This window comes from Aedes aegypti, chromosome 3 (assembly GCF_002204515.2).
Source record: "Aedes aegypti strain LVP_AGWG chromosome 3, AaegL5.0 Primary Assembly, whole genome shotgun sequence".
NCBI lineage: Eukaryota > Metazoa > Arthropoda > Insecta > Diptera > Culicidae > Aedes > Aedes aegypti.
In genome coordinates this window covers 316,075,642-316,087,773 of record NC_035109.1, presented here as the reverse complement: position 1 = coordinate 316,087,773, position 12,132 = coordinate 316,075,642, and the positions used below count along the sequence as shown (strand labels likewise).

The 12,132-nt window shown below is 37.0% G+C and overlaps 1 protein-coding gene across 13 annotated transcripts in view; it reads left to right on the top strand.

Moving 5' to 3' along the window:
• LOC5567355 (sodium channel protein para) overlaps positions 1 to 12,132 on the top strand; it is a 479,280-nt gene that overhangs the window by 317,866 nt on the left and 149,282 nt on the right. For all 13 annotated transcript variants that reach the window (XM_021852350.1, XM_021852351.1, XM_021852343.1 and 10 more), the window contains 5 exons: positions 5,214 to 5,305; positions 5,405 to 5,617; positions 5,704 to 5,764; positions 6,596 to 6,740; positions 6,980 to 7,144. In XM_021852350.1, coding sequence (XP_021708042.1) covers positions 5,214 to 5,305; positions 5,405 to 5,617; positions 5,704 to 5,764; positions 6,596 to 6,740; positions 6,980 to 7,144 — 676 coding nt within the window. The remainder of the gene's footprint in view (positions 1 to 5,213; positions 5,306 to 5,404; positions 5,618 to 5,703; positions 5,765 to 6,595; positions 6,741 to 6,979; positions 7,145 to 12,132) is intronic.

Sequence of the window (12,132 nt, the reverse complement as noted above, 5' to 3'; positions counted from 1 at the left end):
TTTGGGGCCCAGTTAGCCGTAGCGGTACACGCGCAGCTATTCAGCATGACCATGCTGAGGGTCGTGGGTTCGAATCCCACTGGTCGAGGATCTTTTCGTGAAGGAAATTTTCTCGATTCCCAGGGCATAGAGTATCTTCGTACCTGCCACACGATATACACATGCAAAAATGGTCAATCGGCAAAGAAAGCTCTCAGTTAATAACTGTGGAAGTGCTCATAAGAACACTAATCTGAGAAGCAGGCTTTGTCCCAGTTGGGACGTGATGCCAGAAAGAAGAAGAAGAATGATACAAACATGTGGTCATATATGGTTTTCGAGAATTTAACATTCATCTTCGACGTAAAAAAAACATTTTGACGAAGATTTTGTAAAATAGACAATATCTTGCTGTTGCTGGAATCCAAAAGAGATCGCTTTACTTTCAGAACTTTAAAAGCTATGAAACATAAAATCTAATCTGAGATTAGTGCCGGTACTCCGATACCAAAAATTACTCGGTCGATTCGGTATCTTCGGTAACGGTTCTACCGGTACCAAAACCCTAGTTCAAATTGATGCAAACGAACGAAACTGATGGGATTTAATATTTTGACAAGCATTTTTTCTTCAAAGAAAGAGTGGACATCTGAGTTCGTTAAACATTCTTGTGCATTATAATGATGGCTCACTTCTTAGAGAAAGAGCTGTTGCTGATGTATATTCTCGTCAGTTAAGTGCAGCCGGTTTTACTCATGTGGTAGACACTGCACTGTTTTCAGATGGAAATATTTGTGGATTTGTGCAAACAGGTCTTCAAGAGCACCTTGGTAAATAATATGCTTATGCTGGAGATGGTTCGAAGCCAAACCTCGTATTTTAAGAGCATAAATCTTAAGAACCGAAAATCCTGAAAAAAAGCTGAAAACTTAATCACCAGCGAGTGACCAATCGATCAGGGTTTCAGCTGATGTTCGGCTCTCCAGATTTGTGCTCTCGAAAACTTGAGGTTTCATCGTTTCATCTTCACCTAGCATTCAGATAGTAAGTCGCCTATCAAAACCCATGATTCCACAAACTCAAGGTTAAGGTTAGTTAAGAGGAAAATAAGCATCATCGTTTTAAAAATTTTCAAAACTAGTTATTTAGCTCAAAATTGAAGCAATGCTCAAGTAAATCGATCATTGCATTGCATTTGCTATCTGAAATACGATGATAGATTTTAATAAGTATTGTTTAAAATTTGAACAAAAAACCTGGTTTTCAAATTTTGATGACTAAATGATGGATTCTTCAGCCTTAACGCATGTGGAACTTAAATTGAGAATTTTATTCAGTTAATAATACAAACATCATACATTTAGATGAGTTAGCACGAAATGGAAAATCATTTGAGTTTATAAGCCAGAAATTCCAAGAAAAAACTGGAAATGTTTATCAAACTGCTATCATAACATAAAATTTTCGTTTTGCTTGTGTAGCTGTAAGGACCAGTTCAACCCGTTAATCCACTAAACAGTGCGACAAGCCTTAGTCGCACACACCGGCGATGCAATATATTTTCCAGAACCCGCTATGAAAAATGACATCGATAAACTTTAAAACATGAGGAACAAAGTAGAAACCACCCTCCACCCAACTGCACAACCCATTGGAGCATATCCTCCATTAGATAGGTTGGTACCAGCTCCACCTTTTACTCAGTTGGATAAACCCGGAGGGACGACGACTGACTACCGTATGGGGCACTCAACCGCAAAAATTATTGTCACTAAACATGCGATGCAATATGCTGAAAAGCTCAACCCAATAGCAAAAACAAGTCCATACTTGTACCCCCTCCCCGCTGCACTTTCCATTGCACTTTTTTCCGGGTGAATGTCGCAATAACATCAGCAACATGAGCACCATTTTGTATCGTCAGGTACAGTGTTGGACAATACCGTTCAACCGTTTTTTTTTCGATTTTTTATGAAGAGTGGTCAACTTTAGAGAATAATCTGCTCATAAATAACTCAGATCTCAAGTTATTTATGAGCCGATTAGAATGAAATTTACGAAGTTTTTCAAACATTACTTGAATTTTATCATATATTTTTGAATGATTTTTCCAATCCCGAGCTCAAAAGTAACAATGGGTTGGCTAAACTGATTTTTGAGAAATTTTAAGAATAATTAAAAAAAATCGAAGTAAAAGCTCCATGGTAACCAGCAAATATGATTGACTGGACAATTCTCTTTTCTCCGTAAACCGAATCGTTGATCAACTTGTATGGAAAATCGAAAAAATTGCAAATGTTTTGTCCAACACTGTATATGTATGTCACCGTCATTTGTCGGCGCAGTTGATGAAGCCTCGGTGCAAGTGACCCGAAGATTATTACACTGCGTGACAGTGGCGTCACACCTTCTCGGCCACGTGGAATGGTTAAAATTCTTGAAAGCGTTCTCTCTTTATGGTCGATTTGTTCAATTGTGGCAAATTAACGTGACACGCACTGCCATACCTTTACCGAAAAACAAGTTGTCCGAATTCCGCATTGGGGGCACGTACCTTAGCGCCTAAGGCGTGTCTGCTGTGCGACCCGAAAAAAATGGCCGAAAATCGTGCTGTTAGGAGTTGCCTCCCGTGAGAACTTTTGCCACCCTTTCCGTGCATTCCGGTGGCTCTATGAATGTGTCAAACCTCACCCCTGAGTTTCACTAAACAACAAATAAAACACTAGAATGGGTACCATCCATCCATTGACGACACATCAACTATAATGATAATAAAAAAGTACAGAAACAAACAGCCCTGGTGTCAGGTCTTTAGGCCGAAGAACGTTAAGCCAAAGAGCGTTAGGTCGAAGGTTTGTCCTTCTTTTATAACACGCATAGAAATTTTGAAATGTTGAATGAACAAAATTGTTTGTTTGGTTCAACTCCTCTAGGCTATCAAAAAAAAAAAAAATTGGCGCTCCCACAATCAATGTTTAAAAAAATCAAAATATTGTCGTTCAATTCAACAAAACATTTTGTTGAAACTGGACATGTTTAGTTGTGCTCGAATGAATGACAAAGCATATAAACGTAATCAAAATAAAACCTAATCTAGCATCGGGTTAATAAATCAGATAGTCAACAAGACAAAAATGATTGTTGATTTGACAAACATGTCAAACCAACAGATATTTCGGTTTGGATTAAACAAAAATGTTTGATAGTCCTGAGGAGACAAACAATTTTGACGAGTTCAACCCAAATTATTGTTAATCGTAGAATCAATTTCTCAGTGTATATGGACTATTCTATCTTCGTTTTTAACAGGAGGGGTATACGCAACGAGGTGCGCCGTCCGTTCATGTTTTGTGGATGTGTTTGTGTGGCTCACAACGCTGCTAGACATCCCGCTGTTTAATGACGTTTTCGTTTATTGATGGGGCGAACCTAGGTTCGCCCTGGATCCGCTCTAACAGCTGTCAAAACGTTTTTTTATTGGATCAGGTCGAACCCGGATCCGCCCCAGGTTCGACCCAAACACAACGAGGTTCGCTCTGTCGATTTTTTGCGATCCAACCTGAGCGGGGTTCAACTGTCAAAAATCGATTGTTTACATTTTTATAATTATCAAAATTAACGATTAAACCATAATTTTAATTTTAGGAGATGTTTACGAAACCATTCGGCAATATTTATTGCATTAATATTGAGACTTTATATTGTGATTTTGCACTCAGAAAAACGACATTTCATGAAACTGTGTGGCTGACAGTTCGAATGTAGGTATGACACGCTCGATTTGACTCGAACCTGGATCCGTTTTCGTTCGTTTATTGCGAGTCGGGTCAGCTCTGAACCCAGGTTTAAAACCGAAAACGCCATAAGTGTTGAAACGCATCAGCGCACAGTGGGACGGATTGGGGTTTTAGGAGGAAAGATGGAACTCACACCTTCAATCATGATTGTGATCATGTAAACCGAGCGGTTTCACTTCTAACAATCATAAAGAGAAGTCATTTTGCGTACAATTTTTAGGATTTTGTTAGCAATGTTGGATATGATAGCTGTGTTTGTAGGATTTATCATTATATAATACATTAAAAATGACTTAACATGATTGAATCTAAAAATACTTGACATGTTGTAAATCTGAGGTTTTTTTTTGCTATGTAGCACACATCAAAGTATCAGAAAATGCCTCCCGAACATCCCAGACACTCCAGCAGGATTGTGCTACTTTTCCCCAAACGCCAGTTCCGCGAATGACCCTTTTCCCTGAATAAAATTTCCCCGAAAAGTTTTGCAGATCAAATAGGTGCTATAAATATCTTCAGGGAAGGGGGCTGATATGGAACTAAATGACAGTAGTTTTTCAATTCACGATTCTCTTCTAATGTACAATATTTTGAACACTATTCCATTCGGAAGGCTTGCTAAAAATATCCCTAGCAGACTTCCGATTGAAAACTTTTCATAATCTTTCTACAAGTATTTGCTCAAAATATGAACTGAAATCCCATCAGGATTCAAACTGTAATTTTCTGATGATTTCAACCAAAATGATTACTTATTGAATTCTTTCAGAATTTCGCTTAAAATTTCTAACGATGGCACTTCTTCAAAAGAACTAAAAATAATAACATTGTTTCAATTGAAGCTAATCCTATGGATTAACTAGTATTGTTGAATACGATCAGCTTGGTTGAATAATAGTAAAATAAATGGTATATAGTAAAATAATAACAAAGATGTGAACAGTATTGCGGCTAAGAACAGTAGCATCCACAACGCTCCACTTGTTTTTCAAAAAAATAAAAGGTCAGTCATAATCATCGTGTTGTAGGTCTCGGCTAACCCCGTTTCAAGTGGGAAAACATTCCAAGCGCGAATAATGGAAGAGACAGTTCTGCCTCCACTTTCATGTTGGGTTCATTTCTCGCTCGTAATTTTCATCCTCATCACAAATTGATACGATGCGTTGCACCCTACAAGAACATACTTCACAGGTGCAACCAAATCACATTGTCCGATGCACAACACACACTCATACGCAGACACATACACATACACATAATCATACGTGAACACCCGTGGCCATGTGGCAAAGCATTGATCAATGGAAACCCTCTTTGTGTCAAATGACCCATTCTAATCACATGTTTTCCTGTCTCCCATGCAACTTCCATTCTCGGATCCACGATTTGATGGATGGTTGGTGACCGGATTTGATCATCATCGGTTGGATTCAACAGATATGTAACTATGGGTATAGATTTGGGTAATCTCGCTGCATTGAGAACATTCAGGGTACTACGAGCTCTCAAAACAGTGGCCATCGTTCCAGGTGAGTGTCGCTGATTCAACGACAGTGAACTCTCTGTAACTCGAAATTGAACAATTCAAACAATTTCATCAAAACGCATCTCTTTTCTCTTCCCCGCAGGTCTCAAGACCATCGTCGGCGCTGTCATAGAGTCCGTTAAGAATCTCAGAGATGTGATAATTTTAACAATGTTTTCGTTATCGGTGTTTGCTTTAATGGGGCTGCAGATCTACATGGGCGTGCTGACGCAGAAGTGCATCCGGGAGTTCCCGATGGACGGTTCGTGGGGCAACCTGTCGGACGAGAACTGGGAACGGTTCAACAATAACGACTGTGCGTTTCTTTCATGGCATACAAAGCAATTCCGTGGTCCAAGGTATTTGAGATCTAAATGAATGTTTTTCTTTTTTCTTTTACAGCCAATTGGTACTTCTCGGAAACTGGAGACACGCCTCTTTGTGGGAACTCGTCGGGTGCTGGGTAGGGCTTTGAATCACAGTTTAACCTTCATTCCGCCAACATACTTTTCACATACTGGAAAATTCTAAAACTTTCGTTTATTGATGGATTATTCTAAAAATTTCAGAGCTTACCGAAAAAATTCCAGAAATAAAAGATTCTTGAGGCCTAGGGCAGAAAAATAATATGTATAAAAGAGCTAATAAAAAGGTTGCTATAGTTTATCTAAGGACAGCTCTGGATATTTCGAAAAAGAAGCAAATATATTTGGCTACACTTTATCCCAACCATTTTTTTCTGGACTCATCAATAGATTTGCTTGAAAAGTGTTTTAAGTCATTTTTCTTTACGTCTAATAGTTTCGAAGATATAAAATGAATAATGTAAGCAAAATCATGGTTTTTGGTTAAATAGGCTATCAAGGAGTTTGGTCTCATGGGTAGACGGGGTGGTCCGATTAGCTAACAAACTTCAGGATCTTTGCATACAGAAAATTTAGGAAAATTTGTTGCTGGCGCCACAGAGTGAAATAATTTTAAATCAGGTTTTTAACAGCCAGATTCAAGGGATATCTATTGAACAACTTAGGTATCCCGATCTGGTATAACTCCGCTGGAGTTTTTTCCCCATGCTTGGAATAAGTCACTTGAACCATACTTCCAAATTTTCCGGACCATGCACTGGGTTTTTTTTGGGAAGTTCTGAGATAGGTATTCAACAAAATATAAACAAGGTCATTTTAGTGTTTCTCCGCATGTGAAAAAAATATGTAGGCTGGATGAAGGTAAATAACCAGGATTCCAAGATTGTACTAACTTACTGCATCTCTTATTCCTCTTTTTCATTCGACAGCCAATGCGAAGAAGGATATATTTGTTTACAAGGTTATGGAGATAATCCAAATTACGGGTATACAAGTTTCGATACTTTCGGATGGGCATTCTTATCTGCCTTTCGTCTAATGACCCAAGACTATTGGGAGAATCTTTATCAACTGGTTCGTATCCAATGACCGATGTGTGAATGAGACTGAGTATTCATGATCCCCCCTCCTCAACCTGATTCCTCCAGAACTCCACCGAAAAAATCTACCGACCATCATTTATTAAATCTCGATTTGTATCTTTTTTCTTCTGCCCAAACAACTGCAATCAACTTTCAACCACTACAATTATCCCCACTCTCCCCCTACACTTCAAACCAAAACCAACCAACTCTTCGTGGTGTGCAAAACAGGTGTTACGATCAGCTGGACCGTGGCACATGCTCTTCTTCATTGTGATTATCTTCTTGGGTTCGTTCTACCTTGTAAATTTGATCTTGGCCATTGTCGCCATGTCGTACGACGAACTCCAGAAGAAGGCCGAAGAGGAAGAGGCCGCCGAGGAAGAAGCGCTTCGGGTGAGCGAATTCTTTTGAATCTGTTTTTTTTTCTTGAAATCTGTTATGTTTGTTTTTTGTATTGGTTTTCCACTCAAATGTATATGTTCTTTGTGTTCTGTTGGTATCTCACTGTCATGTCATATGTGTATGTATGTGTCCGTGTGTGTATGTGTGCAAGAAAAAAGAGGCATATTTATCTATGCGCGTTCATGTGTTGTGTCCTGTCAGTCTTTGTCACCCAAATCCATTGAAACAATGCTTCATTTCCTGTACATAAAACTGTTCAAAACAACTACCATTTTATTGAGGGCATGGTATTTCACGTTGGCGCCAAATTTTGACAATAACGGTTTGAAACTATCAATATAAAAATCAATAAAACAGAGTATATAGGAGTATAGACATCATGACATGCAGCTCTACGAGTGAAACTAGTGACCTTGCAGAATTTTTTCATCTAGGATAATATCTATAAGGGCTCATATAGTTAGGCTGTATCAAGTTTTGAGCTCAACATCTATTCAAGGCTATCCAAAATCTTCTTAAAGTAAAGGTCTTCAGATCTACGAGCGTAACTAGTGATCTCTCGAACATTCAAGAACAACATCAATAACCATATATGCTCATAAATGTATATTCCGTCAAGTTTTGTGTACAACGAACGTTGAAAATTATACAAAATCTTCTTTGAGTAAAGGCTTACAGATGTACAAGCGTAACCACTGATCTTTCGGGGGATTAAGAACGTTGGTGATTGCTATACGGGTTCATATAATTGTACTCTACCAAGATTTCAACGACTGTTCAAAGTTAACTACTTCAGTACAGTTCATCAGATCTACAAGCACAACGAGTCGCCTTTTAAAATCTTACAATTTAGGATAATGTCCACACAGGTCCATATAGTTAGGTTTATTAGGTTTTGAGTTCAGCGACTATTAAAAGCTATTTTTAAACTACCTTCAAATCTACGAGCGTGACTAGTTTTATTCACAAATAGACTCATGAACACATGTACCGTCAAGTTTTGAGTTCAACGACTGTCAAGGATGCACAATAACTTCTTCGAGTATGAGCCTTCAGATCTACTTACGGCTAATCGAAATATGTTCGAAAGAACTTTAATTGCGTCTGTATATACGAAGGCCTTCAATCGAAGGCTGTGTTAAGCTACCAACCTTATTAATAATAAGAGCCCCGGGATCATGAAAGTTACGCGAAACCCTGGAATCAAAAACCTCAAAATGGATTTTAGCTATATCAAATTCAAATGTTGGTACCTACATGTCTTTTGTTGCATCCGAGGTTCAGGACGATGGCACAAAACGGACAGACAGAAAACAGTTGAAATCCACGCTTATCAATTTCTACTTATCGTGTCTTGTTGTATGATATAGTAAACCCCTTGTTTTTTTTTCATAAAGTTATCGCTAAATGTTACTCAAAATATAGATCGTAGTTGATCTGCTTGAATAACATATTTATTCAAATCTCAAGGGTCTTGCGATTCGTATCAGGAAGTTCCATATATGATCGTGGAAATTCATCCGCGTGGATTTCAACTGTTCTCCGTCTGTCTGCTGACCAACCTTACCAAAAAAAGTGATTGTTTTATGTTTCTCAGATTCGAAAAATCGTAAATAACAATAAAGTAACGCATGTTTTATAAAAAAAATATTTTGACCTTCCTCTGCGTAAAAAATTTGGATAGGTAAGCTAAAACCTCCAGTACATTGAATATGCATGTTAGAGGTTTTTGGGTTTCACATTTCTCAAAAAGCGATGTATGACAAAGTTGTAGATCTAGTTAAAACCTTGAACTTTGCTGAGGGTAGCACGCTGATAAGTTTGAAATCTTTTAATTTACAGGCGAATGAAGAGTTGGATCAAAAGGAACTTCGACAATGTTATTCAAAATAACATTTTCCAAAAGTTTGCAGATGTGCGCTGCTACAAATTTCATCGAACAAAAAAGTTTAAGTCAAAATTTATGCTTATATAAGGGCCACCCTATTCAACGTTTTTCTTAGAAGATGCAAAACTTCTCTGAAGACATCAAGCGACTAAAATCGACGACAACAGAGAAAACATTTTTTTTCTGCTAAAATGTCGATTCGGACTATTGTGTGCAATGCACAGTGGTCCAGAAACCATTCATTAATTATTATATTATTATTATTAATTATTATTAATTATTATTAATTATTATTAATTAATCCTTATTTTTATAGGGGGATTTACTTACCGGCGTAAATCTTTGCGTATATCGTGCTAAACTGAGTATTTTAAATCTTTCACAGAAATTTGTTAACTGCACACGAAACATTTCAAGTGGTTGCAGTTTGACATTCTAAGGGTGTGAACCGTTTCACCGATTCGTTTAACTTTTAGATGAAATTTGACAGTTCGATGATTATTTCCCCTCCGGTTAAAAATAACCCTGCTCTGAAGCATGGTTAAACTAGACAGTTCGAAAGTTATTTACTGCTCCCGTGAATTTGAGAATAACTAACCATCTATCAACTTTGTTCTGAAATAACTACTCGACTGTCAAAGCTCAAATGGGTCGACCACGAAGTTCAATTTAACCATTTGAGGGGAAAATAACTTTCGAAATGTCAATTTTGAACTGATAGTTAAACGAATTGATGAAATAGTTCACAGCCTAACAATCTAAGAATGCGTTTGTCGTTGCCATTTTTCATCATGTCCTCATAAAATAACAAACACTACTCTGTTTACGAAAACGGTAGATTAAGAAAACTAACCTACTAAAGAATCTCAAGTCAAAAATCTTTGCGATATTGTATGACGAGACATTTGAGACGACTGGAGCTTTAGTTGCAGTTGGTTTGTCCGTATATTTCGAGAAGTTTCTCTGGAAGTCACCGGAGAGCTATCAGTGCTTGAACTGATGCCGGTGGTAGATTTATCAAGAATAAGTAATGAAAAAAACATCCATTTTTCCATGACTGGCAAGATGTACTGGTCATTTAGGATTACTTGCAAGTTACCATCCGATAACAAGATGCGGTGTTTAACTTTCTGTATGTGTGATAGTAAATTCTCATAGTAAATTCCCAATCCAGTTTAAAACAACAAAGTTTCAGATCAATTGACTTCTGACGAAAAAAAATAACTTAATCATGTGAAACTTTGAGTTGCGTTTCATTTTTGCCTATCAATGGCAATATTTTTTTAGCTTGATCTTCATAACGATCCTAACTTTCTACTACTCACTCAAGAAAATCACAAAAACCTCTAGTTTTGAAACCTATTTTCCTGTAAATCAGAATTAAAATTGACAAAACATAGTATTTTCAGCATTAAATTTCTTGTTGAAATCCAGTGAATATATTTAAGATAAAATAGACATAAAAACTTGGATTCTTTATTGAGTAAAATAAAATTAAAAAAGTAATGGCAAAGTTCTCACATGACCTCTACTATCAATATTATGTCAAAAAAATACATGTCAGAGCAATGAATTTCGATCGATAGGCAATTAGGTTGAAAACTAGGTTTTCCATAGTTTTTAAAGGTTAATTACTATGAGTTCTACTCAATTTCTATTCAAACAAATTCAAGTTATGAAAGAGACGACTTCAAATTTCGTTTTACAGCAAAGATGGTTGAAAGGAAAAATATAACCAACTCCCAACTTTTTAAGTACTTGAACAGCACCGGTCTCGTGAGTCAAAAGTCAACTAATACTTGATCCACAAGATGTCGATGTGTTTGTTTATGACATTCACGGCCGGATATTGTTAATGATCTCTGAATGCCATCATATGAAAGAAAATTAAGGAAAAACTAGCACTGGAGCAATTTTTTAGCTTATGTAAAAATAACACAAATGTTGTATTGGTCCAGAACAGTGAATCAATTGTCACCCAACACGCATCAATAAAAACATTGTCATCTCCTATTCTTGTTGCAACAATTTTATTCAGCAACATCAGTTTGTCCCTACTCGATCAGAATATGACAATGATTGATCATTACGTGCGCAGTGATTTTCTGGGCTTCGAATCGCAATTTTCGAGAACTTTCTTCGTGTTGGTAAGCATTGCCACATTATAGAACAGCATCCACAAACAAATTTGATTTTGTGTTTATAATAACTGATAAATGACGAGTTGAAAAAGTTGCAACATTGTTGCCTCCTGTGATTGTCATGACAAGTTTGCTTTTGATTGTGTCTCTATCAGGAAAAGTTGTGACAAACGGTTGTGAGCGAGCCTGCTTTGTTGTTTGTTTTTCGTCTGTTTTGATGACAATTTGATTCACTGGTCCAGAAGTGCCTGATCTTGCACAAAGAAAAGCAACAACCCATATTTGAGTTTTTTTTAAACTTATTTTTGAGTTATTTTTATCTCCTTATCTCATTCGCTCCTTCTATTGTTGTCAAAGAGCGAAAGGCAAAACAACCCAAAAACTGAAGATTAGAGCGATACCTCAAATTTGAATAATTGACATGGTACTGAAAGTTGAGTTATTTGATCTGCCAGTTGTGTGAAAAGAAACTTAGCCAGTAAGTATTTTTTAGCATGAACGCAAACAAAAACAACTTCTACCCTATCAACTCAAAACTAGGTTAACGCTCGAATGCCCCGAATTAAGAGGAATGAACTCACTTTTGAGTACTTCATTTTCTCCGTGTGTGTGTTGTACTCAATTCTGTGTAACTTTTTTTAAGCGTGTTTTCAGTTGCACGATAATTTTAATTTGAACGAATATAATGATTACGTGCTTTTCCCTCAACAGATGGCACTAGTGTTACATGAATAGTGTGTCTCCGGCAAAATATATGGCAAAATATATGACAAAATAAATAGTCGTCCATCATTTTCCTCTTAACAATCTTTGACCTAAGGCAAATAGTTGTAGAAATTAGGGTTTTGCTTGTTTTTTTTTTTTCTTCAAAAGAAATTTTGAGTGTGATCAAAAATTTCAATTTGATTCCATACATGGACACTGAGCTTCGTCAACTAAGTTGCGTATGT